The sequence below is a fragment of the Oreochromis aureus genome, linkage group 12 (assembly GCF_013358895.1).
Source record: "Oreochromis aureus strain Israel breed Guangdong linkage group 12, ZZ_aureus, whole genome shotgun sequence".
In the NCBI taxonomy this organism is placed as follows: domain Eukaryota; kingdom Metazoa; phylum Chordata; class Actinopteri; order Cichliformes; family Cichlidae; genus Oreochromis; species Oreochromis aureus.
Window position 1 is genome coordinate 19,433,663 of NC_052953.1, and position 24,355 is coordinate 19,458,017.

Here is a 24,355-nt window from a genome sequence, read left to right on the forward strand (position 1 = left end):
CCGTCTCCGAGACTGCTCCATTTGATTGAGAAAAGTTCCCAAGCCAAATGCTAAACCACAAATGCTGATCTCATTAGAAATTTCAAGATGTTTTATTATAGTACACTATGTTATAAAGCTGGATTTCTATTTAGTTATAAGAACATCAAAAGCAAGAAAAAAAAAAGAAGAGAAAATCAGACACATGGTCAGGTGATGTGGCTTGAGGGTCTCGCTGTAATGATTTAGCCGGCAAAGTAACCACAACTCTAAACTGCGCAAACATTGAGGGGTCAGATGTTGGATGCTAGGTTTGACAATAGTGCTCTTGTTTACAATATTTCAGTAATAGTTCAAGTGTTTAGTACCTCAGTAAATAAATCAAGACAAACAATGTGATGTAGGCCCTCATAGTAGAGAAACTGAATGATTGGCTGATTTTGGCATTGGGTCAGTATGTTTGTTAGTGGAGTGTATGAACATCTACAGTATGTAAAAAATTAAAACAATGCAAACTTGCAAATTTTTACAAATAGATACGGTGTGTTTCTGGTTTCTGGATTTTTCTTGATTTGTTTTTTTGTTTTTTTTTTAAATAATCCGGCAGTGGATGGGAAAAGTCTCTAACCAGTGCTGTTTACCACAATGGCTAACCAATTGAGTGCTTTGCTAAACTGCATAATTTCACCCCTTAAAAGCTTTTCACAGGCAGAGGTAGAGGTAATGTACGGAAGAAAAGGTTATGAGTTACATAATTTTTAATGATAAGCTACACTAAGGGTCGGGTGTTGAATTGTGAGCTGTGATTGGGCCATTTCAGCCAACTGGAAATCCGTGTAACTTTAGATAATCTGCTGAGCAGCACAGTAGCTACCCTGGGAATGTGTCTCCCTCCTTCAGTCACATGCTGCTTAAGGAATGAAAGCAAGCTGGAGGAGGGTGTTGACACCCTGAAGGGGAGTGTTTCTGTTCAGCCAATCAATTTGTGGAGCCCACTCCTCCTTGACAAGGCTTTGTGTAATATTTGGGCTGCCCTGTGATCAGAGGATGAAGTTTGCATATCTTCATACGTCAATAAAAACAATGTATTAATCTCCTACTATGGCGTGGCTCACCAGTTTCTGTCCAAATGTCAAGTCAGCTTTGTATTTTTCCATAGCCAGGGAAGTGGAGCTTCCCATTTTCACTTTCGTGTTTGATAGGAGACAGACATTTTAACATGTGCATGCCATCGGCCTTTTAGGGGACGTACCTTTTTTTCTCGTTTTTTTCTTGAATAACTGACAGACATCTGTTTTAAAATGAATCCTGTCGTAGCTGTCAGGTGGGGTTTTACGAATCATAGGAATTTGACTTGAGGCATTTTCACATCACTAGCGAGTTCCAGCTTGCTTGGTTAAGCCAAAGTAGAAAAACAAATCATAAACTACTGCTCCAGGTAAAAAGGTGGGAAAAGAAATGACATAACAGTGCGAAAAAAGTTATACAAAAATTACAATTGCTTAAATAATATGAGAACAGGTGCAACTTCACACAAACTAATCGCTTCTTTTGGTCACAAGATGAACATCTGCTTTGTCACAAAAAACTCAAGTTCATATTTTAGAGGTCTGCAAAGCAAAATATAAAACTGCCATTTGAAATCTGGGCCCGTATCCCTAAAGAATCTTTGTGCAAAAAGTGGCTCCTAGCGGCCAAATTCTAAGAAAATTCTCAGAGTCGTGACGTTTTCTTAGAATTTCCCCTAAAAGTGACACGACAATCCCAGTTAATATAAAAGCTATTCCTCAAGATTCCTAGCGCTTAAAAGGGCTCCTAAGGCGAGATCTGCTAAGAGCAGGAAGAGGACTTTAGTGGCTTAAGAGTTCCCTAAGCAGCTGCACAAAATGGCCAACAGAAGAGGCAGGAGAGATACCTTTATGTTCGTTCACTAACTGGGCCAGCAACAAACCTTGCTCCTCAGTCCAGTTAAACTTGCGAGTCCTTTTTTCTCCATTTTCTGTGTTTGTAGGATATTTGTTAACAAGCCTTTACAAATAGACCAGCCAGCAATCACAGACATTGATAAAAGCTGAGCCGTGTTACCCTCGTTAAGACCACACTGGGACTTGTAACGTTGTGATTTCTACTTCATTAGGGACAGCCCCTTGAGATAGGCCATCTTGTTTTCAATGGGGTCCATATGGGAGTGAAAGTACAAAATAGGCCAGCTAGGATATTGATATGAGCAAATAAGACACGAATCATTATTTGAACAGGGTGTAATGAGTTTAAGTTTTCACATATTTTAGATTCTAATGTTAGGCTATAACCCCTACAGCTTACTATTCATTTTCCAGATATTTTCTTGAATGTGAAATATTATTTACAATTACAGTCAGCATAAGATTAGAGTGTATAATTATGTTTATTGATTTGAGGGTACATCCTTTGCTCATTCTCACCAAAAGCTCATTTCCATCAAACTTGTAGGATCAACCAATCACGGCTTTTGAAATGATGACTCATACCTAGCAACGGGGTCAACCACACCTCCTCACTAAGATAGGATTTTCCATCCATTCCTTGCTCAGAGTTCACTGAAAATGTTCTGGAATCACTTCTAAGCTAAAACTCCTGGCAAGGAATTTTTAGGTTAAGTTAGGAGCTCTCTGAGAGGATTCTCAGAATCTTTAGGGATACGGGCCCTGAACTCTACAAATAAAGAGTTCTTCCTGTGTATAGAGCAGGGGTAGGGAACTCCAGGCCTTGAGAGCCGGCGTCCTGCAGGTTCCTTGATCCAACACAGCTGATTCAAATGGCTAAATGACCTCCTCTACATGTCTTGAAGTTCTCCAGAGGCCTGGTAATGAACTAATCATTTGATTCAGGTGTGTTGACCCAGGGTGAGATCTAAAATCTGCAGAACACCAGCTCTCGAGGCCTGGAGTTCCCTACCCCTGGTATAGAGGCTATTATTCATTGTTGGACAAGCAGCCCCAATAAGATATGAGATTTCTGACAAAGCAGAGGACAGAGAAGCTCTGACTGAAGTGCACAAAGATCCTGAAATGGATACAAACCTAAGGCGCTACTCCATGTACAGCAACTTGCCACCTAATTCTTCATTGCTCCTCTGTTCTTCACAGTATTTTAGTCAAAAAGTCAAAAGAGGGGAAATATTAGAACAATTCAAAGTGCCCCTTTTTATTGAAACTAAACTGTTTAGTAGGTGTCTGTAGAAAAATGCATTCTTTTTACAGAAGTACAGCATAAAACCTGATTTAAACAGGAGGAGAAAAACTACAGCAGAGGTCTGCGTGGTTGTATGACTGATGCTGCCACCTGCTGAAAATTTGATGTGAAACATTTGTCAAATCAAACTGATGCAGTATTTTTCTATGTTCCAGTATTATATTCATGTTTAAAAATCAGAATCTATGTCATATAAGATAAGACAGAAAAAAAATAAAATAAAAAGTGGTGCTCAGCACCATAAAACTGGACAGCAATGCATGGCTTTTATACATTTTATATGTAAAGTGTCATCCTCAAAAAGATATTACAGTATCAAAAATAAGTCTCTCAACAATCCAAAATAAATCGGAGCACTGGAACCTACAGAACAGTTACCAACCCAACAAGGTCATCTACTAGACTCGGACTTCAAAACTAATTTCCCTCATTTCTTAAACACAGGATTGCTGACAGACCGATGACAGACAGACCGATGATCAGCTGAAAATGCTTCACACAAAGAGTTCAAATCTTAATTTAACAAACAGAATCTTTGTAAACACAAGAATCACAGGACATGGAGGACAACGCTTTTAGGGCTCTGTGCAGAAGAGTACCTGCTCCTTCTGAATGTAACTATTAAAAAGTAACAATTTTAAAAATGTCCAGTCAACTTAAATGTGTCCCCAATATGTGAATCAGAGAATAGCACAACTGTCCAAGGTCAAGAATTGCAATTGAACCTGAAAACAACTCCCAGCCATAAACTGTGCTCTTCCTTCTTACAAAAGAAAAAAAATGGCCTGAATACAAGTCACCATGTTAGATCTCTGCTGACAGTCACTCTAAATGATCCTTCTTATACCCTTAATGCACAAGAGTGCTCTGGAGGAGTGCAGAACTGCAAACGAAGCGTTCCTCCTCTTTGTGTGGAGCTCCTTTATGGTCGTAATCTGATGATTGCTCAGCGTTTGTCTCGCCTTTTGTCAATTTCTTTTCGAATTCGAACCTTCAGAGCTGCCCTCATGGCTGCATCCAGGATGTTCTTCTCTGCAACACGTTCTACCACCTTCTCAGGCTTGTCCTCCTTCAGAAACAAAAGGCATTTAAAGGAATTACACACAGGAAATGACCAAAGAAAACATTTTTATGAAAACATCATAAAAAGGAATCGGCATTAACCTTGTGCACAAGGATGGATGTAATGGTACCAGAATCAGCTTCATATTCAAGCCAAAAGAGTTCAGTCCCACTGGCGTCAGTCTCTGTGCTTGATCCACTCTCGTTTTCTTCAGCATCAGCACCGGCCCCTGGCTCTGAACCATCTGAATAATGAGCGCATGCACACACACAAACACTTTATCTTCCCGCTAATGGGTGCACAATCAGCACAAAAGTCAAGAGAAAGCACATCAGTCTTACGTCTTCTTCGAGGATGGTACACTTGCATGTCAGGTCGACGGGGTCTTCGAGGGGTTGTGGTGTGTCTCCGCCGCTGAAGCTCTTTGGCTTGCTTCACCTCTTTATCATAGTCATCTCTTGAGAAAGGGAATCAAAATTTAGTTAATGCAGAAAATGTGACAAACAAATAAATCCAAATAAATAAATAAAATTAACACATTGAAGGGCTGGACAAGCATTAATGGAGTGACACTGTTTTTTATATTGTGATTTTTGACTTGACTAACCACTGTATACAGATGTCATCATTTTAAATAAAATTGAAAGACACTGACAGAAAATATTCCTTTTTACCAGTCAGCCAGTCTTCAGACAGTGGTGAGAAGCTTACATACAGGCCATCAATGTAATTTGCGGATTTTCTTTGAACTGGCATGATATTCATGCCTACATATGCATTTATGCACATTTCTAACAGTTTGTTGTATAGTTCAGAAAATGCATTATGAAAGTAAGTCATGCCTATGTAAATTTGGCACAAAAAGTAAGGTCCATTATTTCTTTCTTGTAATGATGCATCTTGCGAATAAATCTCATACCGTTGGAAAGCCTTTTTATTTCCCCTTCAGTAGTCCCACATTTCTAAGGAAAAAAATGCATTTTTCCTAACAAATGAATGGGATGAGCAGCAGAGGTGAGTATGGGGGTTGCGCCCATGAAAAAGTTGCTAAATCTTCTCTGCCAATACCAAACAGCCTTATTCTGCTATTGACTCTTCTTTGGTGTTGCCTATTGAACTGGATGATTTAGGTCTTAATTTTTTTTTTTTAGCAATTTTTTATTTCAAGAAATATGGGCCTATGCAGCACGTGGAACCATACGCAGACTCAACAGCTTGGCACCTTCTATGCTGGTCACCGGCTTGGTCCACATTCAAGCTGATCACATAACCGTTCAACGGGGTCAGGACTTCAGGTAGGACGTTCCATCCTCTCCACTCCCAAAAACTGGACCTGAGGTGGTCCGCTCTGTTGTGGTGAGCGTTGTCATCTTTGAGGATAGAGTTCCCTCCTAGACTGTGGAGTTATGGGATTGCCACCATTTGCAGAATCTCGTCTCAGTATCTCTTGCATTGAGATTGACTCAAATTTTGGCAAGCCTCGTTTTTCCACTGAAGGAGATGCCGCCCCACGTTATAACACTGCCTCCACCAAAAGCTGCTATCCTATCGGTGCAGCAATCAGCACAGTTTCCCAGTGCACATGTTGCCAACAGCAGCACAAATGTGCCCGATGGTGAACAGCAGTCATGGCAGGCCTCCTGGCAGCCCTATGACACCGGAGATTGGCCTGTGCAGTCTGTTCTGGATTTTCTGGGTAGAGCACAGTCAGTGATACTGTTCTGCAAACCTTGACTGCAAATCTATAGAAGACTGACTTCTGTTCCAAAGTGCTGACAGGGTGAAGAAACAGTCTTCTTATGGCGTCGTCTTCTTGGGATGCCCATTTCGTGGCCTGTCTGACATCCCGCATCAAATAAAACTTGGCCTTTGATTTGGATAAGGGACTACACCAGCTTGAAGTTGCCCTATTGGCACGTGCCCTGTAAGGTCCACAATTACAGGTGGTGCTAATCCAACAATCAGACACCTGTCTGTATCCGGGATATCAGAATCTCAAAACAAAAGTCAGTAGCAGAAAAAAACTGTTTGGGATTCGCAGATAAGGTTTTCCAGGTTTTGTCATGGGCACAACCAACAAGTGACACAATTTAAAATAACACAAACAGACTTTCCAGTGAAATATCACTTATTTTCAAAAGCCAAACAAAGATTTTCTTTACTTTTTGTGCCAGGTTTACTTGCTTTACTGAAATGCATTTCAAAGAAACCTACAAACAAAAACATTATGTGATGTGTTTAATTTTTCTCCTAGTATTTTTGGGGTCTGTCGTATTTTCTGTCAAAAACAAGTTAAAATGATCCCCCTGTTAACAGATGCGCGCACTGATTGAACTCAGTTTTTTCCAGTATGCAGTTGTTTATCATTTTGCTCCTCAGTATCTTAAATCAAAGAGAACTGGTCACCAGGCCTCTGCGACCTCCCCATATATTTTAGCTCCGAATGTAAAAGCGTGTGTGTTAATAACAAGATAATATTTACTTAATCGTAAAATTATTTTTCACTAATAATAATAACGATGATGTTTTTAACTGAATGACCTAGTGTACTACCTACTAGCATAAGCTAATAGCAGCTGAGGAACTCACCTAGCAATCTGGTTCCTCCGGATATGGTGCAGGAAGCCGTGGCTCATATCCAAGCGACCACCTGGTTTGTATTTCAGCTCATGGACCCCCTCTTCTCTTAAAACATCCATTTCAGCAAACCGCTTCCAAACGACGTCAGTGTTTATGCACTGCTGACTGCAACAAGTCCCAATCAGAGCACTGTGAACGGTCAAAAAGCTATATAGCTAAGGCTAGCTAACGATAACATGTTGTCCAATTATAATGCTCCCTGAGTTAATAAATAATGATTATAACTAAATTGCGCACCATAAACAAATACCCAAATATGACAAACCTGTATATATATTTAAAACAAACAAAGATCCAGTTATACTTTAGAATTTGGCAAGTTATCATATTAGTTTTTGGTAAGTGACTAAGGGTGGGTATAGCGTTAGTAGGTTTTCAAACTCCGGGTTAGGTTTTAGTTTGCTACTCGACAGCTACAAGGCACAATCGCCGCGAGTTTCGAGGCACACAGTGCTTGAGCCATTCATCACTCTCTCCAAATAACGTAAAGGTTTAGCTTCTAAATTGTTTTGACGCCGTCTATCTGCTGCTATGGTTTCTTTGAAGCGAGAAAGAGAGGTGGATTTAGATGATGATGATGACAATGAAGACGGAGGTAAGTATATTCCTCAAACGTATGCCCTGCGTTTGGTTAGCAGTTAGCGTTGTTGTTAGCCAGTGGTGCGTTCGTTTTTTTACTGGCCTGTCCAGTAACGCATAGACGGAGCAATAAGTGTCTCTACCATGTGCTTAACAAAACGATACCCCTCATCTTAAAGCACCCAGTGTTTGAAAACAAGCATACCTCACAACCTCAAAGCTAAGCTAGTTAGCATGTTTAGCTCATTGCTTTGAACTGTTGGTACATGGTTTAGCTTGACATTTGTTCTTCTTTGGTCACTTCACGTTGCAGTGGCAGCAAAAGTTGGACGAGGACATGCAGTAGAAGACCGAAGAAGCCGCCACTGTCCTTACCTTGACACCATAAACAGGTAGGTCGGAGTAGACTGTGCATTGCTATTAAAGCTGTATTCCACCTCTGCAGGTGAATTCAAGTCTGTGTGTCAATCCTGCAGGAGTGTGCTGGACTTCGACTTTGAGAAACTGTGCTCCATCTCTCTCTCCCACATCAATGTCTACGCCTGCCTTATATGTGGGAAATACTTTCAAGGTAGGCAAATGGACATTTTAACTGGGGATCAGACACCTTGTTGTACTTGTACTGATTTGTGTGGGGTTTGTTTTGTGTTTTGTAGGAAGAGGTCTGAAGTCCCACGCTTACACTCACAGCGTACAGTTTACCCATCATGTGTTCCTCAATCTGCACACACTCAAGTTTTACTGTCTGCCAGATAACTATGAGATCATCGATTCATCACTAGAAGATATCACAGTAAGTAATGTTTTTCATACTAAAACTAAAATTCATGTAATCTCACTGGCCACTTTATGGGGTACAACTTATTACCATACTACAGGTTTGGACCCCTTTTACCTTCAGAGCTTGCTTATTAATTCGTCATGGCAGAGATTCAACAAGGTGTTTGATAATTCCTCAGAGAAATTGATCTATTTTGACATGATAGTGTCAGACAGTTGCTGCAGATTTGTCAGCTGCACATCCATGATGTGTGGCTCCTGTTTCATCACATCCCATTGCATTGAGATCTGGTGACTGGAGGCAATTTGAGCATTTAAACTCACTGGACCGTATTCACTAATCTCTGTGACCAGGATAGACAGCATTAGCTACACCAGAGGGACAGCTCAGGTTGAGCAGTTTAGAGGCAAAGTTAGAGACAAGTCTGAGGGTGGTTTGGACATGTGCAGAGGAGGGATAAGGAATATACTGGGCTGTAATGAGAAGAGAAAGATGATCCGCTTTGATGCCACCTAATAGGAGCAGCCGAAAGAAGAAAAAGAATCGACAGTGTAAATGTATATCTATGCTAAAGGTTAGATAACATTCAACTTATTTTGACTTCAATGACTTTTTTTTAAGCTGAATTGAGTGAATAAATATCTTCCAGTCTGAATTGTGACTGGATTGACTGAAGAAGCACCAGTGTTTTCAGTCTGATATGATAATAACCATGTTCTGTTTGATTTTGTCATTATTTCTGAGCTCTGGCTTTGTATCAGTTACCGCAAACAGCTGATTTGCTTACATTTCTTCTCTCTATAGTACGTGCTGAAGCCAACTTTCACCAAGCAGCACATTGCAGGGCTGGACAAGCAGGGTAAACTGTACAGAGCCTATGACGGTACCACCTACTTACCGGGCATTGTAGGGCTCAACAACATCAAAGCCAATGACTATGCCAATGTGGTGTTACAGGTATGGATATCTGCCACTCTAGATTTTATTAATTGTTGTAAATTTTCGGAATAATATCCTCCCTTCTCATTTGTGTCTCTCTTTTCAAGGCTTTTTCTAATGTTCCACCTTTGCGAAATTACTTCCTGGAGGAGGAAAACTACAGAGGAATCCGCAGGCCCCCAGGAGACATCATGTTTCTCTTGGTGCAGAGGTTTGGTGAGCTGATGCGCAAACTCTGGAATCCAAGAAACTTTAAGGCCCATGTGTCGCCCCACGAGATGTTGCAGGCTGTAGTGTTGTGCAGCAAAAAGAACTTCCAGATTACAAAGCAAGGTATTACTTTACATTCACTAAATTGTGCTTTCTGGTCTCAGGTAGGCTTTCAACACAGGTTGTGGTGCTAACTAATTGTTTTTTCTCTTCTGCAGGTGATGCTGTGGACTTCATGACGTGGTTCTTAAATGCCCTGCATGGTGCTCTTGGAGGCACAAAGAAGAAGCCATGTAAGTGGAAGAAAAATCAAAGTGGATTTGACTCTGACGCTGTTTGGTTCTAATGCAGTAGTCTATCTACAGCCTTCTGTTGTGATATTAAAAGCATCTTAATGACTTTAAGGGTTAATTAAATTTCTATTTTTTCATTCTCAAACCTCGGGTTTCATACAGAATCTGCAGTCTCTGCACAAAATCATATTGCGAATGTGCGGTGTGATGGACAAGCTCTGGTGGACTATGATGTTTGCAGACAACATTGTGATCTGTAGTCAGTGTGAGCAGGTGGAAGAAATCAGTTCCACGTTACACGTCAATTTGAGGCCACTAAACCTCCCTTTTCTTTTCCTTCTCCCCTCATAGCAATCATTACAAAAGCATTTCAAGGCTACATGCGGATCTTCTCCAAAAAACTCCCACACCCTGATTTGGTGAGTTTCTTGCTTGTTTTATAACTTTATTTAGAATAGAATAGAATAGAATAGAATAATCCTTTAATTGTCCCACAAGGGGAAATTTGGTATTTGTTTGTTTTATTTGTTACTTATTCAAATTCTTTAAAATGACTGCACGCCTTAAGATGCAGTTCTTAGTCCAGTAACATTTTACTATGTTTTCTGTAACTATATAACATCTTTCCTGTGAATTAAGTAGTTTATGTTTTGATGACTTTGGTTTTTAAAATCTAACAGCCACCAGAAGAAAAAGAGGCTCTGCTTACAACAGATGAGTATCAGGAGCAGATGTCTGAGTCTTCCTTTCTCTTTCTGACCCTTGACCTCCCAACTGCTCCATTGTACAAGGATGAAAAAGAGCAGCTTATAATCCCTCAGGTCCCTCTCTTCAACATCCTGGCCAAGTTCAATGGCAGCACAGAGAAGGTACCAATTCATTTTAATCCTACTGGCTTTGATAATCACTCACTAAGTAGAAGAGCTCGTAAATACTGCCATGTCAATATCGCAGTGGAGTGATCTGTACTACTGATGGCTGTGCAGTAATATAAAGCAGAAAGTGCAGAATTTAACTAAAGGTTTCAACACTAGGTGACAGTGTTTTACCAGAAACGGTTAATGTAGTTGACACAACTACAGCCGTTGTCATCCTCTCTCCTCCACTGTGCTTGCACAGATGTGGAGAACAGCTGCGCACCTCTTCTGTTTGTGCCACACAATTAGTGTCACAGTGAAGAAAGAGCACTGCATATATCAAGCGCAGCATTATGCCCTCTAACATCCATGATGTAGCCACTGGGTTTGACAACTTTTGTATCACTGCAGGTTTTCTGCAATAAAATTTTGCATTGAAACTTAAGTGTTTACAGTCTAGAAGCATTATTAGGTTTTTCCGTTAACATCCACGAACTGTCGTGTGGTGCAAAGCGTAGACAAGCGTAGTTTGTCTTGTTTTGCTCCTGGTTATTATTTTTTTGATTGTTTGCAACCAAGCATGGTTTCTGTCTAGCATTCAGGCTGTTCACTAGAATCCCTTTCCTTCCACGTCTGCCTCTACATCGACATTTCTCCTCAGGGTAGTCCTCGATGCTACAGCTAATGACCATTCAGTCATGTGGTACAAATTGGTATTGCATAAAAGTCCACTTAACTTGATTCAATACAATCTCTCCCCCCAAAAAAGAAAGAAAATTCTGTTGGTAACATTAATTTTGAAAGGGTGTAAACTATTTTAATTGAAAATAGAGCATTTAAAAGTGTTATTTAGATCTGAGTTTGTTCTATTATTAATTGAACGGTGAGAACAAATCTGTGTATTTTCCCTGTATTTAATTCTAGGAGTACAAAACCTACAAAGAGAATTTTCTCAAAAGGTTCCAGTTGACCAAACTGCCTCCGTACCTCATCTTTTGCATCAAAAGATTCACCAAGAACAACTTCTTTGTGGAAAAGAACCCCACAATTGTCAACTTCCCTATAACGTAAGTGCCATTCATGTATTCAAAATATATATATATGTATATATAAATAATATTGTGTCTCGTGTGTTCATCATGTGTTCGGTTTAAATGTCGTCCCTTTGTGTGCTTCAACAGGAATGTAGACCTTCGTGAATACTTGACAGAAGAAGCTCAAGCCACCGAGAAGAACACGACTTATGACCTCATTGCAAATGTAGTGCATGATGGGAAGCCCACTGAGGGAGCGTACAGAATACATGTTCTGCATCATGTAAGCATCTAGAACTTTTTGGTACTGCTGATAGAATTAACCGAGCAAGTTGATGCTTTTAGCTAAATTGATTTTGTAAACTGTGGCTTGTCTTAAACAGCATCCATTTGTCTTTGTGTTTAATCAGGGAACTGGAAAGTGGTACGAGATGCAGGACCTGCAGGTGACTGACATCCTCCCTCAGATGATCACACTTTCAGAGGCTTACATCCAGGCAAGTCGACCACTCAGTTTTTGCATGGACAGCATAAATGCTGCAGAACTCCTCAGTTTTATGTGCAACATCCACAGTATGAAGCAGACCATTGCATCTTTGGACTGTGATATTGACGACATGTGTTAATTGTTTAAAAAGGATTCCTTTTTGTTGACAGTGTGCTTTTCCCCCCCCCTCTCAGATCTGGAAGAGGCAAGAAAGCAATGATGGAAGAAACAACCACACAGGGATTTAAAGTATTCCTCAGTGTGTGAATGACCAGAGGCTTTGTGATTGTCTTGGACATGAACTGGGTGTTTAAGTGTTTTAAAACAACAGAATATTGAATGAGAGTGGCAAGAGAGCATCAGGGCATCCTTTACAACCACATGAAACAAATGTCTGCTTGTTTTTCCCCCCCCACAGTTTTATCTTTTTACTACTTGGAAGTTTCTAAATAAACCAGGTCCAGTACACATGTCTGTTACATTTTTTTTACACCACACCTTTGATATAATTTAATACCAGTTTTATTCATATGTGGTCATTTGCAACAGCAGTCATGACAAGAGCAATAATATTACAGAAGCAGCAGCTGTGTCGATCAGTCAGTAGTTTTCATCATATTCTTTGAGCTAGCGTGTGGCTTGCAGATTTTCACATTGATAATAACAGCTATTGTAATACACAGAATAAGACTTCCTGTTTAGCCTTAAACTAATGTTTCAGAATGAACCCCAGCCTCAGTGGGACACTTCATGCAAACTGGAAACTTCATGTGTAACATTCATAAGGCTTATTGACTGCCCTAGCACAGGATATGGAAAATTTACCCATAAAACAGCAAAAATAACAAAAATTTAAAAAACAAACAATCAGTGCATCACAGGTATAAAACATTTAACAGTTGATCAGTTTAATAAAAAGTAGGTCATTGTGTGCACAAGGCTGCAGTCAGTCTGGCAGGCTTCACTCATTCTTCTTCCACATGTATTTCTCACAGTAGGCTTGATTCTGCAGATTGAAAACAAAGATTTGAAACAAACGTAGCGTCTCACAGAGTAGCAGTCTTCTGTGTATGTCAGAGAAAAGAGAGATTGGAAGACTCTTTAACAGATAGCAAGGGTTTATCAACTACACAGAAGAGTAAGAACTGGGTCCAGCTGGCGATCGGAAGTGTTTTTCTTTAAGATGGGATGCATAACTTTAGGCAGACAGTGCCATAATTGATTTAATTGCTTTATATTTAGTTTTCAAATGGATGTTTATGTCTTTTATCATTTTACACTACTAATAAAGAATTTCACGTACGCCACACTCCTGAGCAGTTTCAGCATCTTTGCACCAGTAGCTTGGTCCCCAGGTACAACGATTCTTTCCCAGCGGTTCCAGCTGCTTTGAAGCGGCACACAGATCAGCTCTCTGCAGGACAGATGGAAAGAAACATCATGAGAACATGAACAAAACCTAAAGAATGACAGCTGCTCATGAGTGGTGCCATCAAGTGGTTACTTGTGTGTCTGTGATTGATATTGCCCTGACTGGAATGATTCACATCGTAAATTTGCAGATCAGTGCACGTTTGCGAAGTTTTTAGTTGCTGAATTTCTGTGTCACTGCAGGCCGTGGTAAAAATTTTAATTAGTGCTGATACAGGCTCTATGTTGCTATTCAGATGTAGACCCATTGACAATAACCTTTAGTTTATTCTTACTTCACATGCATGAGGATATTCCATCTGGTTTCCCAAGACCTTCTGCAGCCGTGAGCCGTAGATACTGGTGAAGGCTTCACACTGAAAAGAGAATCAACAGTATAATCATGCTGTGACACTTTAAAGACTTGAGCGAAAGTCCAAACAAGAAGCTGAATAATCACATAAAAAGGTTGGAGAAATTTACCAAAATGCTCACTGGCTTCAAGTGTTTTAAAGTTGCATATAATTTGTAAAGGGTGTTGTCCTAAGAGTACCACTGTTAGCTGAGAGTCAGACCTTTGGGATGGCGGTAGGGTGGATGTCACACACAGACTCCAGGAAAGCATAAGTCTGAGCCTCAGTGGCGTTGAGGCCCTGGTGTAGTCGGCTCAGCACAGCCAGTGTACGGCATGACTCGCAGTCTGATGCGAGGAATACCTCTGAAGAATCAGCAACAGTAGAGCATTAATTAGGTGAATGAGGAAGTGAACCAGGTCCTAGCTATACAGCAATAACGACAAACCTGGAACTGGCTGCTCATTGAACAGACAGAGGTGCAGAAGAGTGCATATCGTGTGAGGTGCAGCAGAAGACAAAAGGAATTCAACTATCTCGACACCATATTTATTGATGAAATCATCACATTGGTCCTTATAGTGCTCGGGCATAAGATTGCAGACCTCCCCCATGACCTTCTTTATAGCATCCTGCAGGGTAAGAAGGAGAGGGCAGGGTTTACACGATGTGATGGATGGTAAGGTTCTTTAAATGAACCAAAGTAAAGAAAAGATGACCTCAGTCATATTTTTGGGCAGCAGACTCTCCAGCTTCTTGATAATAAACAAACACAGGGTGCAAACTGGGTTGAGCTCCTCCTGGAGAGAGAATTAGCCGATAAGAGGCCCATTTCATAAAATGCACAAATAGTTTACCCTCAGGTTTCACTTCACTTTTCAATTTATATTCGACTTCTGCTTTTTCATACTGACATCTGTCTTTGTTCCTGTGGCCAGTGCGGGGCTGGATGCATCTGTGCCAGCTACACGGTGGGAGAGTGTCTGCACTTTGTCTTTCTCGTGAGGAGCACAAAGTCCAAAAGCTGCACAAAGCTCTCCGGGTTTCTACAAAAAAGCAAAAGCAACCCCCCCCATTTTACATCAAGTAAAAGGACTCTCAGAAGGCGTCAGTGTTTACTGTCTTCCTTCATAAAAAGAAGCCTCACTTGAGGTTAAACTCACCACGTGATCAGGGGTTTGACGCAGGATTTTGGGCAGGTAAGTCTTCACCTGTAAATCACACTCTGACACCTGCTCTTCAGGGAGGCGGCGGCACAAAGCGTGCAAGCTTTCATATACGACTCCCTGCAAAAGCATAGAGAGAAATATTACAAGGGTGTGGCGGTCACTTTATTTAATAACCATTTCTTCGAGCCCAGTTCCTGTCGCGAGTAAAACAGTGAAGTGAAAATAAAGTGAAACCGTTCTTTACCTTGGTATCGCTGCTGAAAATCATGTTGGCCGACAGCTGAATGATCTGGCTGCATTCTGGACAGATACCCAACGTCTGCTGAAGCCACAGTGACAAAATTGCTCAGTTTTCGCGCTTTCATGCCATGCAAACAGATACAGTTTTGTTTAGTCTTTTCTAATATATGTGCTCTTTTCAGGGCTTACCAGAGATTTCTGCTTTATGAATGACAAAGGGCCAGTAATAAACCTGGAGTCTCCTTCAGTCACAAGAGAAAAGAAACAGAAAACAAGACAGATAGCAGGTAATGGCTTCAGCATCGGTTAGCATATAGTTACAACACTACAAGGGGGTTATACGTTTTCAATAAACAGCAACAACAGCCTGGTATAAGTTTAAATTATATATTGTATACAGTAGTGTATAAATGAATAATGAATAAATGTCGTCTGCTGGGGGGGGCAGTGATGCAGACATTAATGTGATTGTGAGTAAACGTCCATCTTACCGGGCCACAGAGACACCGCGAGGATCACGAGCATAAATCCGGATGCAGACATGGTTTAAGCAGCAGAGGACAACACGGATCGGATGATTTTGACTATAAAAACATCGGTGCAGCTGTTTGGGTTGCAGCGGAAGTACAGATTGATCGTCTTTACCCTATCAGAACGTCATGCGCAATGCGCAGGCGCCTCGACTATTAAAGGCCATACGCTTCAAATTAAATCTCTAAACTTCCTTAGTTATCTATTGCAGTGATAAATACAGGCTAAGAGTGGATAAACGAATATTTTATGAGAGTGAGCCTTGGAGGCGCATGTCTTTTAGGGGTGTCTGGTATAAAAACTTGACGCTCTTGACATAACACTGAAAAGCAGAAGGGAATTGAGAGTCAAGGCTCCTTCGCCAAGAACTGTGACCACTTTTTGTAGTTTTATTTCAGGTTGTCTGGATCCTCCACTATAATTCACTCGGTTCTTCCTGTGCCCATGCGCCATGTATCATCAGATTCGTGTGTCATTTCGCCGACAAACAACACTGATCACGTGCCTTTACTTTTGCTCATGAAGAAATCTAAAATGACCACCAGATGGCAGCAGAGCTGAGTAAATGTATCTGAGCTGAGGCCGGAGGGCGACAGAGCACTTTATGAATTTATTCAGTTATTCTGTTGCAGTGGCGGTCCTAGCCTGTTTGGCGCCCCGGGCGAACACTCCCTCTGCACAGATGCCTTTTCATTTTTAACCCTCTAGGTTAGCTCCTGTCCTCAGGCAACAAATTTCCATCTCTTAAATTTTTATTTTTATTTATCAACACTAGACTGTTCATTAAAATGAGGAGCAGAAGAGAGGGAATCCTTTTACGACACAAAGCTGTGAGGGCTGCAACCTCTGAGGCTAATATAATCTTTACACGTGTTTAAATAGAAATAACCATCCATCCATCTGCTTCCGCTTATCCTTTCCAGGGTCGCTGGAGCCTATCCCAGCTGTCATGGGGCAAGAGGCGGGGTACACCCTGGACAGGTCGCCAGTCTGTCACAGGACCAACACACAGGGACAGACAACCATTCACGCTCACATTCACACCTAGTGAGAATTTGGATTATCCAATTAACCTATCCCCTCAAACTGCATGTCTTTGGACGGTGGGAGGAAGCCGGAGTACCCGGAGGGAACCCACGCAAACACGGGGAGAACATGCAAACTCCACACAGAAAGACCCCGGCCTGATGGTGGAATTGAACTCAGGACCTTCTTGCTGTGCGGCAACAGTGCTAACCACCGTGCCACCGTGCTGCAGAAATAACCATATTAATAAAAAAAATATGTGCATGTGCATGAAGTCGTAAAGAAGTACATCTACTTGTTTAAACACTGAATATTTTCATTCATGGCAAATTTATGAGGTTAGACCACTTTTCATAGGTCAAACACTACATTGGTGGTTATCAGTTTAAAGTTTGTGGAGCACAGGAGAACCTGTGTGCGAAAATTTTGAAAGCTGAGTTTTGGAAATAGACTTGTATTTCAAGGTAAAAGAAGCTAAAAATAGTGACTGAAGCCAAATCTGTTCATCATCTTGCAGGTGACAAGTCAACAAAGAATGAAACTTGGGTAGGTATGTGAACACCCGATTGAAGCACAGATAGCCCAGAGTTATTGTTCCTGGTTGTGTGCCCATTTCAATGCATCTCTGTCATAACTAAGGGATTATTAAGAAGCTACATGGAAGTAAGTGTATGACAGTTTTAAATAAACACAACAGTGACTCATTGGCGTCGTCTGGGTTTCAGTAGTAATTCTATCCTGTTCATCATTTACCGGTAAATGATATCTCACATGGAGCGTACAGAGTTTTGCAATACTTGGCAGGGAAATGCCAAAAGACAAGAACAAAAGATGTCTTTGTTTTTGACTGCAGTAGTAATTTCCTAGGAATAACTTCCGTACTTTGCATGACAGAGTAAAGGTGTCATTAGATTAAGTGAAATGAATATATTTTATTTATAATGTATGAACAATTTTATTACTGCACATTTGTCATTTCTTTGATTTTTAAGAACATTATGTTGTTCTTACAAAAAATGTTGAATGTTGGTGACAATACTACCTGCCCAAATCCCCCCACCCAACAAACAAACAAACAAACAAATGAAAAACGTAATTTGATTGGCTTTCATCATTTCTGATAAATCAAACTTTATTTATCTATATTATCTGAACATCTGAAGTTTCTGCTGCTTGAAATTTTATCTTGGTCATCAGGTGTAGTAATTTAACTTTATTCAACAGAAAAAGAAAGTTTTTGCTGTCCTATGAAAATTGGATTCAATCAAATGCACTTCATTTACTGGTCATCAGCAGGTGTGAACACCTCTATAAAATCAGAAGGCTTGGCACCTTGCTGGTCTGGAGCATTCAGGCATCTTAACAGATTCACCTCAAGGGCAGACCAATGCTCAGAGAAAATGGCAAAAATAAAATAAAATAAAATAAAAAATGAAGAGCTACATCTCAGATCCACAGGTCTCGTTTAGTGTGGTAAATGTTAAAGTTCATGAAAGTACATTTAGAAAAGAAAAGAACTGAACAAGTATGGCTTGCTTGTCAACTTTCAGTCATGGTGATGGAGGAATGATGTATTGAAGCCACGGGATCCGAGCACATTACAGTCACTGAGTTGGCCATGGACTCCCCTGTATATCAAAATATTAAAGTGTCAAATATGTAGCCATCTGTCCCACAGCTACAACCAGATTGGGTCACACAACCAGACAATCATCCCAACCACAGCATCAAATCTGCAACAACTCAAGGTGTTGCAATGCCTGAGACCATAAATGCCACACACACACACACACACACACACACACACACACACACACACAGTTATTTTTTGCACAACCCATTGCCATTGTTGCACTTTTCTATTGCACACTGTTGTGTCTGCATCATTCTGTTCTGGTGTTGCACTGGTTTTGTTTTGTTTTTTTGCAATTTCTGCACACTTACACTTTATGTAGTTCTGTGTTGATTGTCTGTTATATGTAGCACCCTGGTCTTTGAGGAACGCTGTCTCACTAATGTGTACTGTAACACTGCACATGGTTGAAATGACAACAAAGACACCTGACTTGACCTAAAGAAGAGTGGGAAAAACGTTCTTCACAATGATGTGAAAGACAGATGAAATTATTCACGTTACTAATGAATGATAAAAAGCCCAGCACAATTTAGTTGCACATGTACAATGAATATAAAGGGCTAATCTCCTTTTCTTGTACTGCTAAAACCGGTCCTACAAGCTACTGAATCATGGGGTGTACTTCGCGGTGTAGAATCTTGTGAAAAGGTATTTTTTCACATGACTGTACATCATTTGGCTGTTTGGTTCTTTAGTTTTCTTGTTGTTATTGTTTATAAAAGAATCCACCAAAAGAGTTCAAACTGACTGGGACAGACTCAAAAATATTCCTGAACCAACCTCTAACTGATCTAGACATGGAATCATTTTACTGGTGGAAAATCAAAAGACTACCAAGCTTCAACATATGCACTGATATATTACAGTTTTTTCTGATGGCTTGAGCACATTTTTCGTAACTATTGGCTATTTTTGCAAAACTCTACACACAAATAAGAAAACTCTTCACCCAATCAGCAAAACATTGTAGTTTTCTTGTAAAAGCGAATAACCTTTGCTTAACTCACCACACCTTTGTAAAAATGGTATTTTTGTATCAGACAGTGTTGTAAAGACCCACCTTTTAGCACATCCCCGCACACCCACTCACTTCACCAGATGCACCTTGTTTAGTTCTCTCACCTTTGATTGGGTGTGGTGCTTGTCCTTAATTGCACTCACCTGTCACACGTTATATAAGGACTGCATTCACTTTTGGCTCACTCTTTCTTCACTCCCACACGGGGCGGCAGCAGAGCATTGGCAGTCCATGTGTGTCTTTCCTTCTTTGCTTTATTGAGTTGAGAATAAAAGGAGAACCCTGTGAATGATTAGATGACTGCTTATTCTCATTCTGATCGGATGAGCCCATGATGCTGATTATTTAAACCCTGAGCCTTCCTTCCTTCACAACAGACAGTAAACACAAGCCATCAAATTAATAAGCACACAATGCACCAACTACACACTGATGGTATGAATGAAAAACACATCTGGCTTTTGCTTTCTCTGTGCACAAGGTAGGCTATGTCAGTTTGAGCTCGTACTTTTGTCATAGATCCGTAAGCATAGAGGGATCCAAACTTCAAGTACTGGTGTTTATTCACACACATCAAAACAAACACAAGTGCTTATTTCCAAGTCAAAACGAAATAGTAATTTCACTGAGGAAAAAAAAGAAATCAGTCTACATTGTGTCATCTCTGTGGATCTGGCCACAAAATTTCGTCTACATCACATGAAATGTCCTCTAGTCCAGCGGTCCCCAACCTTTTTTGTGCCACGGACCGGTTTATGCCAGACAATATTTTCACGGACCGGCCTTTAAGGTGTCGCGGATAAACACAACAAAATAAAACTAGTACCGGTACCAAAAAAAAGATTTATTCATAACACACGTGAAAAGACCCAGGAAAAGCGAGTTAACGATAAAAACGATAACAAAATAACGCTGAAAACCGATAAAAACCCTGAAAACCATACATTTCACACCTGAGCCTCAACTCTCGCGGCCCGGTACCAAACGACTCACGGGCCGGTACCGGTCCGAGGCCCGGGAGTTGGGGAGCGCTGCTCTAGTCCAAGGCACAGGGGAAAATATCTTCTGGAATTTTACATCTATGGTATTGTTGTGTTTCTCATTAGCATGGCAGTGCTACAAATCTTAGTGCAAAGTGACTGTACTAACCGACTCTCATGTCAAAATGTCCTTATGATGCTTGCTACAGTGTAGCGGCTCAAGTTAGGCTGAACCCGTTGGCCAGCTTCCCTCAGGGTCACTCCATGGTTGATTACATGGTCCACTATTGTAGCTCTGATGTCATCAGCAATTCTATTTCTTACTCTTCTTACCCTTCCTCTCCCCCTCCTCGTCCTCCTCTTGCTCCTTCTTGTTCTTGTTGTCCTCTTCGGTCCTACTTCTTCACCTCCACGTCCTCTTCCTCGGCCTCCTCTACTTCTCACTCTTCCTGCTCCCTCCACTGTACTCCACACACACAGCTTACCTGTATTATAGTGCTTAGGCTGATTGCAAAGTGAACTAATTATCTAAAAAAGTTTTCACATGTGACAGTGTGCCAGACAGTTGGCAAAATAGTGTAAATAATGGCCATAAATGTGTATAGTTTTGCTAGGAGTGTGTTGATCCTTTGCAAATTGAGTGTAAAGCCGTGAGTTGTGTTTACAGTTCTGCAAAAAGAGTGCTGTGCAGTGGATTGTAGCTACAGGTTTGCAAAGTGTGTGTTACAAAATGGCAAACTGAGTGCAAAGCAGTGTTTGTGCTTTTAGTTTTGCAAACTCAGTGAGTGGTTTTGCTATAAGTATTAATAGTTTTAGAAATTGTGCTATAAGAATCACAGTTAGGGTTTAAGCATTCAGAAAAAACTGTAAAGGCTCCAAGTCACACAGTCATGAAACAAAACGAAACCCCCCACAGAACTATGTTCAGTGTGGTTTGGCTGGGAATTGAGTGAAATAGTTATTCTTGTTGGTTTAGTGTTCTTCCTTATAATGTTTGTGATGATGCTTTTGTTACTGCATTCCTGCATGTTCTTGGCACTAATACTGATTTTTGTTTTCCCCTGCTATTATATAACATGTCTGGCTCTCAAAGAATTTCTGAACTTCTTCCTGGAACATTTGTGGTTTTAAACTTGTGTAGGTTGTTTAAGGTGTCTTGAGTATCATCTTTCTTTCAGTGTTATTAAATATTTCTTTCGTTTTTCCTTTCAAGGTGGCTCCAATCACATTTCGCGCAGACACGCATTCTCCTGTGATTGTGTATTAGTGTAGAGTAAAAAGAAACAAAACATCAGCAGGCTTACTCTTGTGACTTATAGAAATTGAGAAAACACTGAATGTTAAGTCTTTGCAGACTATCCAAATAGCATTTACTGAAAGAATGATGACTCACCATATAATATTAATGAGTATAATTTGTATTATCAATAAACAGAATGAGGCATTATTTTCAAATCCAGTCAAAGACATGCACTATTCAGTACTGTCTTGAAAGTCAAGTGATGCAACATTACTCTACATAAAGCAATCTAAAAAAGTCAGGATCGCTAGACACAGTCAATAGTGAAAAAACCCAGATACAGTCAGAGAAAAAAATCATTCGAGCCCCAGGTGATTTTGTGATTTGATTTTTGCACACATATCAGGGGGATTTTATCCCACTCCTCCTTGTAGAAGATCTTCTCCAAGTCATTAATGTTTCGTGGCTGAACTTTGGTAGCACAAACCTTCAGCTCCCTCCACAGATTTTCTCTGGGATTAAGGTCTGTAGACTGACCATGCCACTCCAAGACCTTAATATGCTTTATCTTGAGCCAGTCCTTTGCTACCTTGGCTGTGTGTTTTGGATCATTGTTATGCTGGAATAAAAATTTGAGAATGCAGAACGTTACAATATATTTTTGTTCAATAGTTGATTTATTCAGCTGCCTTTTCTGCAACTGAAAAACAAGCAAGCATACACACAACAGTAGCAAAGAGGTTAGGACTGTTGCCTCACAGCAAGAACGTCCTGAGTTCAATTCAACCATCAGGCCGGGGTTTTTCTGTGTAGATTTTGCATGTTCTCCCCGTCTTTCTGTGGGTTCTTCCTGGGTACTCTGGCTTCCCCCCGCAGTCCAAAGACATGCAGTTTGTGGGGATAGGTTGCCCCTAGGTGTGAGTGCAAATGGTTGTTTGTGTCTATGTGTTAACCCTGCGACAGATATATCGAGTTTGGATAAATTACTGCGACACCTGAATTGAAAATGATACAATACTTTATTCATTCACAATCAGTATGGCATCTGTTGTCTTTCTAATGTTTAATAGTAGTAATATTCTTCACCTCTGTGTATGTTATATGTCATTTTCTGGCAGAGCAGCAGTTTGTGCTCACAGATGGTGACAATGTGGAGAGATGGTGGTGTTCATCCAGCTAGCGGTGCATGTTTACTACAGTGTATGAGGTGATTGAGTGCACAGTGTCCACACACTGCACAGGGTAAAAACATTACTTGAATATTGTTTTATATTTATATATATTTGCGTTCTGTAGCCATCACCTCAGGTTCAACATTATAGTTTCAGCCTACAAATATACACTGTCTAAATATTAAAACATTCGAAAAATAGTTGTTTACAAGCATTAATGTCTGAGAAATAAGCAAAGCTGTTCATGTTTGTCATTATAGTTTTAATTGTATGAAAATGACTTCACATTGTGTATCTAATCAAATAACATTTGATAAGTCTGTTTCATTCTCATAAATATGTAACAGAAATGCCTCTAATGTAGACATGTATAGAGCAGTGTTAGCTATAAAATATGATAAATGAAACACTAACATTTATGTAAAACTTTTTTGAATAAAAAATAAACAAGCACTTTATAGATTTTTTAAAAAGGATCTGAAAACAACACTTTTTAAAGCAGTATCTTTGGTCTAAGTGGTCATCAAAACAGAAAACAGAACTGAACAGTTTTCATTAACAAACTGTACCATGCACTAATATGACACATCTCCCAATAACAATATATATTTCAAAGTTTTTGATTGAACAGACATGTTGCTTTTAAAACCACATGCAGTGCGTGAACATGATTGGCACACTGTTCACTGAGACCCTGAACACCACTTCTTTAAAGCATTCTTCTTCTTCTTCTTGCAATCAAAATGGAAGCAGAAACAGCACGAGGTGCTTTAATCTACTTAAAGGAAAAAGCAGAATATCTGAGCTGAAGTAAACTTGGGAGGAAGCGGTGGGTCTCCCATGACAAGATGAAAAACAATTATGTGGGATACCTTTTAATTAAATCCCATCACCTGATATCTAGTGTCAAATTATATCAAACCTGTAAAGCTGGTTACAGTCAGAATTTTTTAAAACTGTGATTGTAAATACATTAGAACAAGCTTTTCTCTTTGTGTTGAATATCAACACTGTGACTTCTTTGCCTGTAGGCTTTACTTAAGCACAACCAAAAACTGAGTTGTAGAAGCTGTCACTCCAAATGTCTTTTGATAATAAGAAAAAATACCTTTTCAGTACACGGGCTAAATTTCTTCCCTGACTTCTTCTGAATGCCATCGGCTTTGTCTGCTGTTTTGAAGAGAATAAACCACAAAAAAGATGATTTAGTCACTTTTCACTTTCTCATCCTGTGGACAACAACATACATGGATGCAGGTTTATTGTTAAGGTTTGTAAGGTTTATTTATTTAACATACCCAGGTCCAGCCCCATTGTGTTCCTGAACTGGACAATCACTTAAGAAAATGTGTGAATAAATGGACATACATCAACTACTATATTTATCCACACAGACTGGACCAATTCTGCTTAACTGAATTAGAGACTTTAACAGTGTTTTCTATGTAACAATGTCTCGTGCTGATAGACCTGCAAACTTGACA

At 40.2% G+C, this 24,355-nt stretch overlaps 3 protein-coding genes across 4 annotated transcripts; 1 reads left to right on the plus strand and 2 right to left on the minus strand.

Moving 5' to 3' along the window:
• Positions 1-3,138: 3,138 nt before the first annotated feature.
• Positions 3,139-7,093, minus strand: c12h2orf68 (chromosome 12 C2orf68 homolog). Its single transcript, XM_031755362.2, has 4 exons — positions 6,866-7,093; positions 4,618-4,733; positions 4,378-4,520; positions 3,139-4,282 (listed from the first exon to the last, which is right to left on the minus strand). Exons 1-4 carry the CDS (start codon positions 6,973-6,975, stop codon positions 4,160-4,162), a joined length of 492 nt encoding a protein of 163 aa, XP_031611222.1. The 5' UTR covers positions 6,976-7,093; the 3' UTR covers positions 3,139-4,159.
• Positions 7,094-7,308: 215 nt separating this feature from the next.
• usp39 (ubiquitin specific peptidase 39) lies at positions 7,309-12,564 on the plus strand. Its single transcript, XM_031755342.2, has 13 exons — positions 7,309-7,511; positions 7,809-7,887; positions 7,972-8,066; positions 8,152-8,288; positions 9,081-9,233; positions 9,323-9,548; positions 9,644-9,718; positions 10,070-10,137; positions 10,399-10,587; positions 11,500-11,642; positions 11,757-11,892; positions 12,020-12,106; positions 12,291-12,564. Exons 1-13 carry the CDS (start codon positions 7,448-7,450, stop codon positions 12,342-12,344), a joined length of 1,506 nt encoding a protein of 501 aa, XP_031611202.1. The 5' UTR covers positions 7,309-7,447; the 3' UTR covers positions 12,345-12,564.
• Positions 12,565-12,602: 38 nt separating this feature from the next.
• Positions 12,603-15,931, minus strand: sftpbb (surfactant protein Bb). Of its 2 annotated transcripts, none has more exons than XM_031755352.2 (11): positions 15,760-15,931; positions 15,458-15,510; positions 15,273-15,347; positions 15,023-15,145; positions 14,774-14,905; positions 14,579-14,659; positions 14,308-14,491; positions 14,082-14,224; positions 13,803-13,883; positions 13,400-13,510; positions 12,603-13,102 (listed from the first exon to the last, which is right to left on the minus strand). In XM_031755352.2, the coding sequence occupies exons 1-11, from the start codon at positions 15,809-15,811 to the stop codon at positions 13,058-13,060; spliced, it is 1,080 nt and encodes a 359-aa protein (XP_031611212.1). In that variant the 5' UTR covers positions 15,812-15,931; the 3' UTR covers positions 12,603-13,057. The 2 variants fall into 2 exon arrangements, with proteins under 2 accessions (XP_031611212.1, XP_031611211.1); XM_031755351.2 differs by having other exon boundaries at positions 15,273-15,350; positions 15,760-15,930.
• Positions 15,932-24,355: the final 8,424 nt, after the last annotated feature.

Bases quoted from the DNA above. Each gene is read 5' to 3' on its own strand.
- c12h2orf68 (XM_031755362.2), bottom strand. From the start codon at position 6,975: ATGGATGTTTTAAGAGAAGAGGGGGTCCATGAGCTGAAATACAAACCA. The intron at 4,521-4,617 runs GTAAGACTGATG...CTCATTATTCAG, and splicing joins GTACCATCCTCGAAGAAGAC to ATGGTTCAGAGCCAGGGGCC. The intron at 4,283-4,377 runs GTTAATGCCGAT...TTGTTTCTGAAG, and splicing joins CATCCATCCTTGTGCACAAG to GAGGACAAGCCTGAGAAGGT.
- usp39 (XM_031755342.2), top strand. From the start codon at position 7,448: ATGGTTTCTTTGAAGCGAGAAAGAGAGGTGGATTTAGATGATGATGAT. The intron at 9,234-9,322 runs GTATGGATATCT...TCTCTTTTCAAG, and splicing joins ATGCCAATGTGGTGTTACAG to GCTTTTTCTAATGTTCCACC. The intron at 9,549-9,643 runs GTATTACTTTAC...TCTCTTCTGCAG, and splicing joins CTTCCAGATTACAAAGCAAG to GTGATGCTGTGGACTTCATG.
- sftpbb (XM_031755351.2), bottom strand. From the start codon at position 15,811: ATGTCTGCATCCGGATTTATGCTCGTGATCCTCGCGGTGTCTCTGTGG. The intron at 13,511-13,802 runs GTAAGAATAAAC...TCTGTCCTGCAG, and splicing joins AATATCCTCATGCATGTGAA to AGAGCTGATCTGTGTGCCGC. The intron at 13,103-13,399 runs GTACGTGAAATT...TTCAATCTGCAG, and splicing joins AAACTGCTCAGGAGTGTGGC to AATCAAGCCTACTGTGAGAA.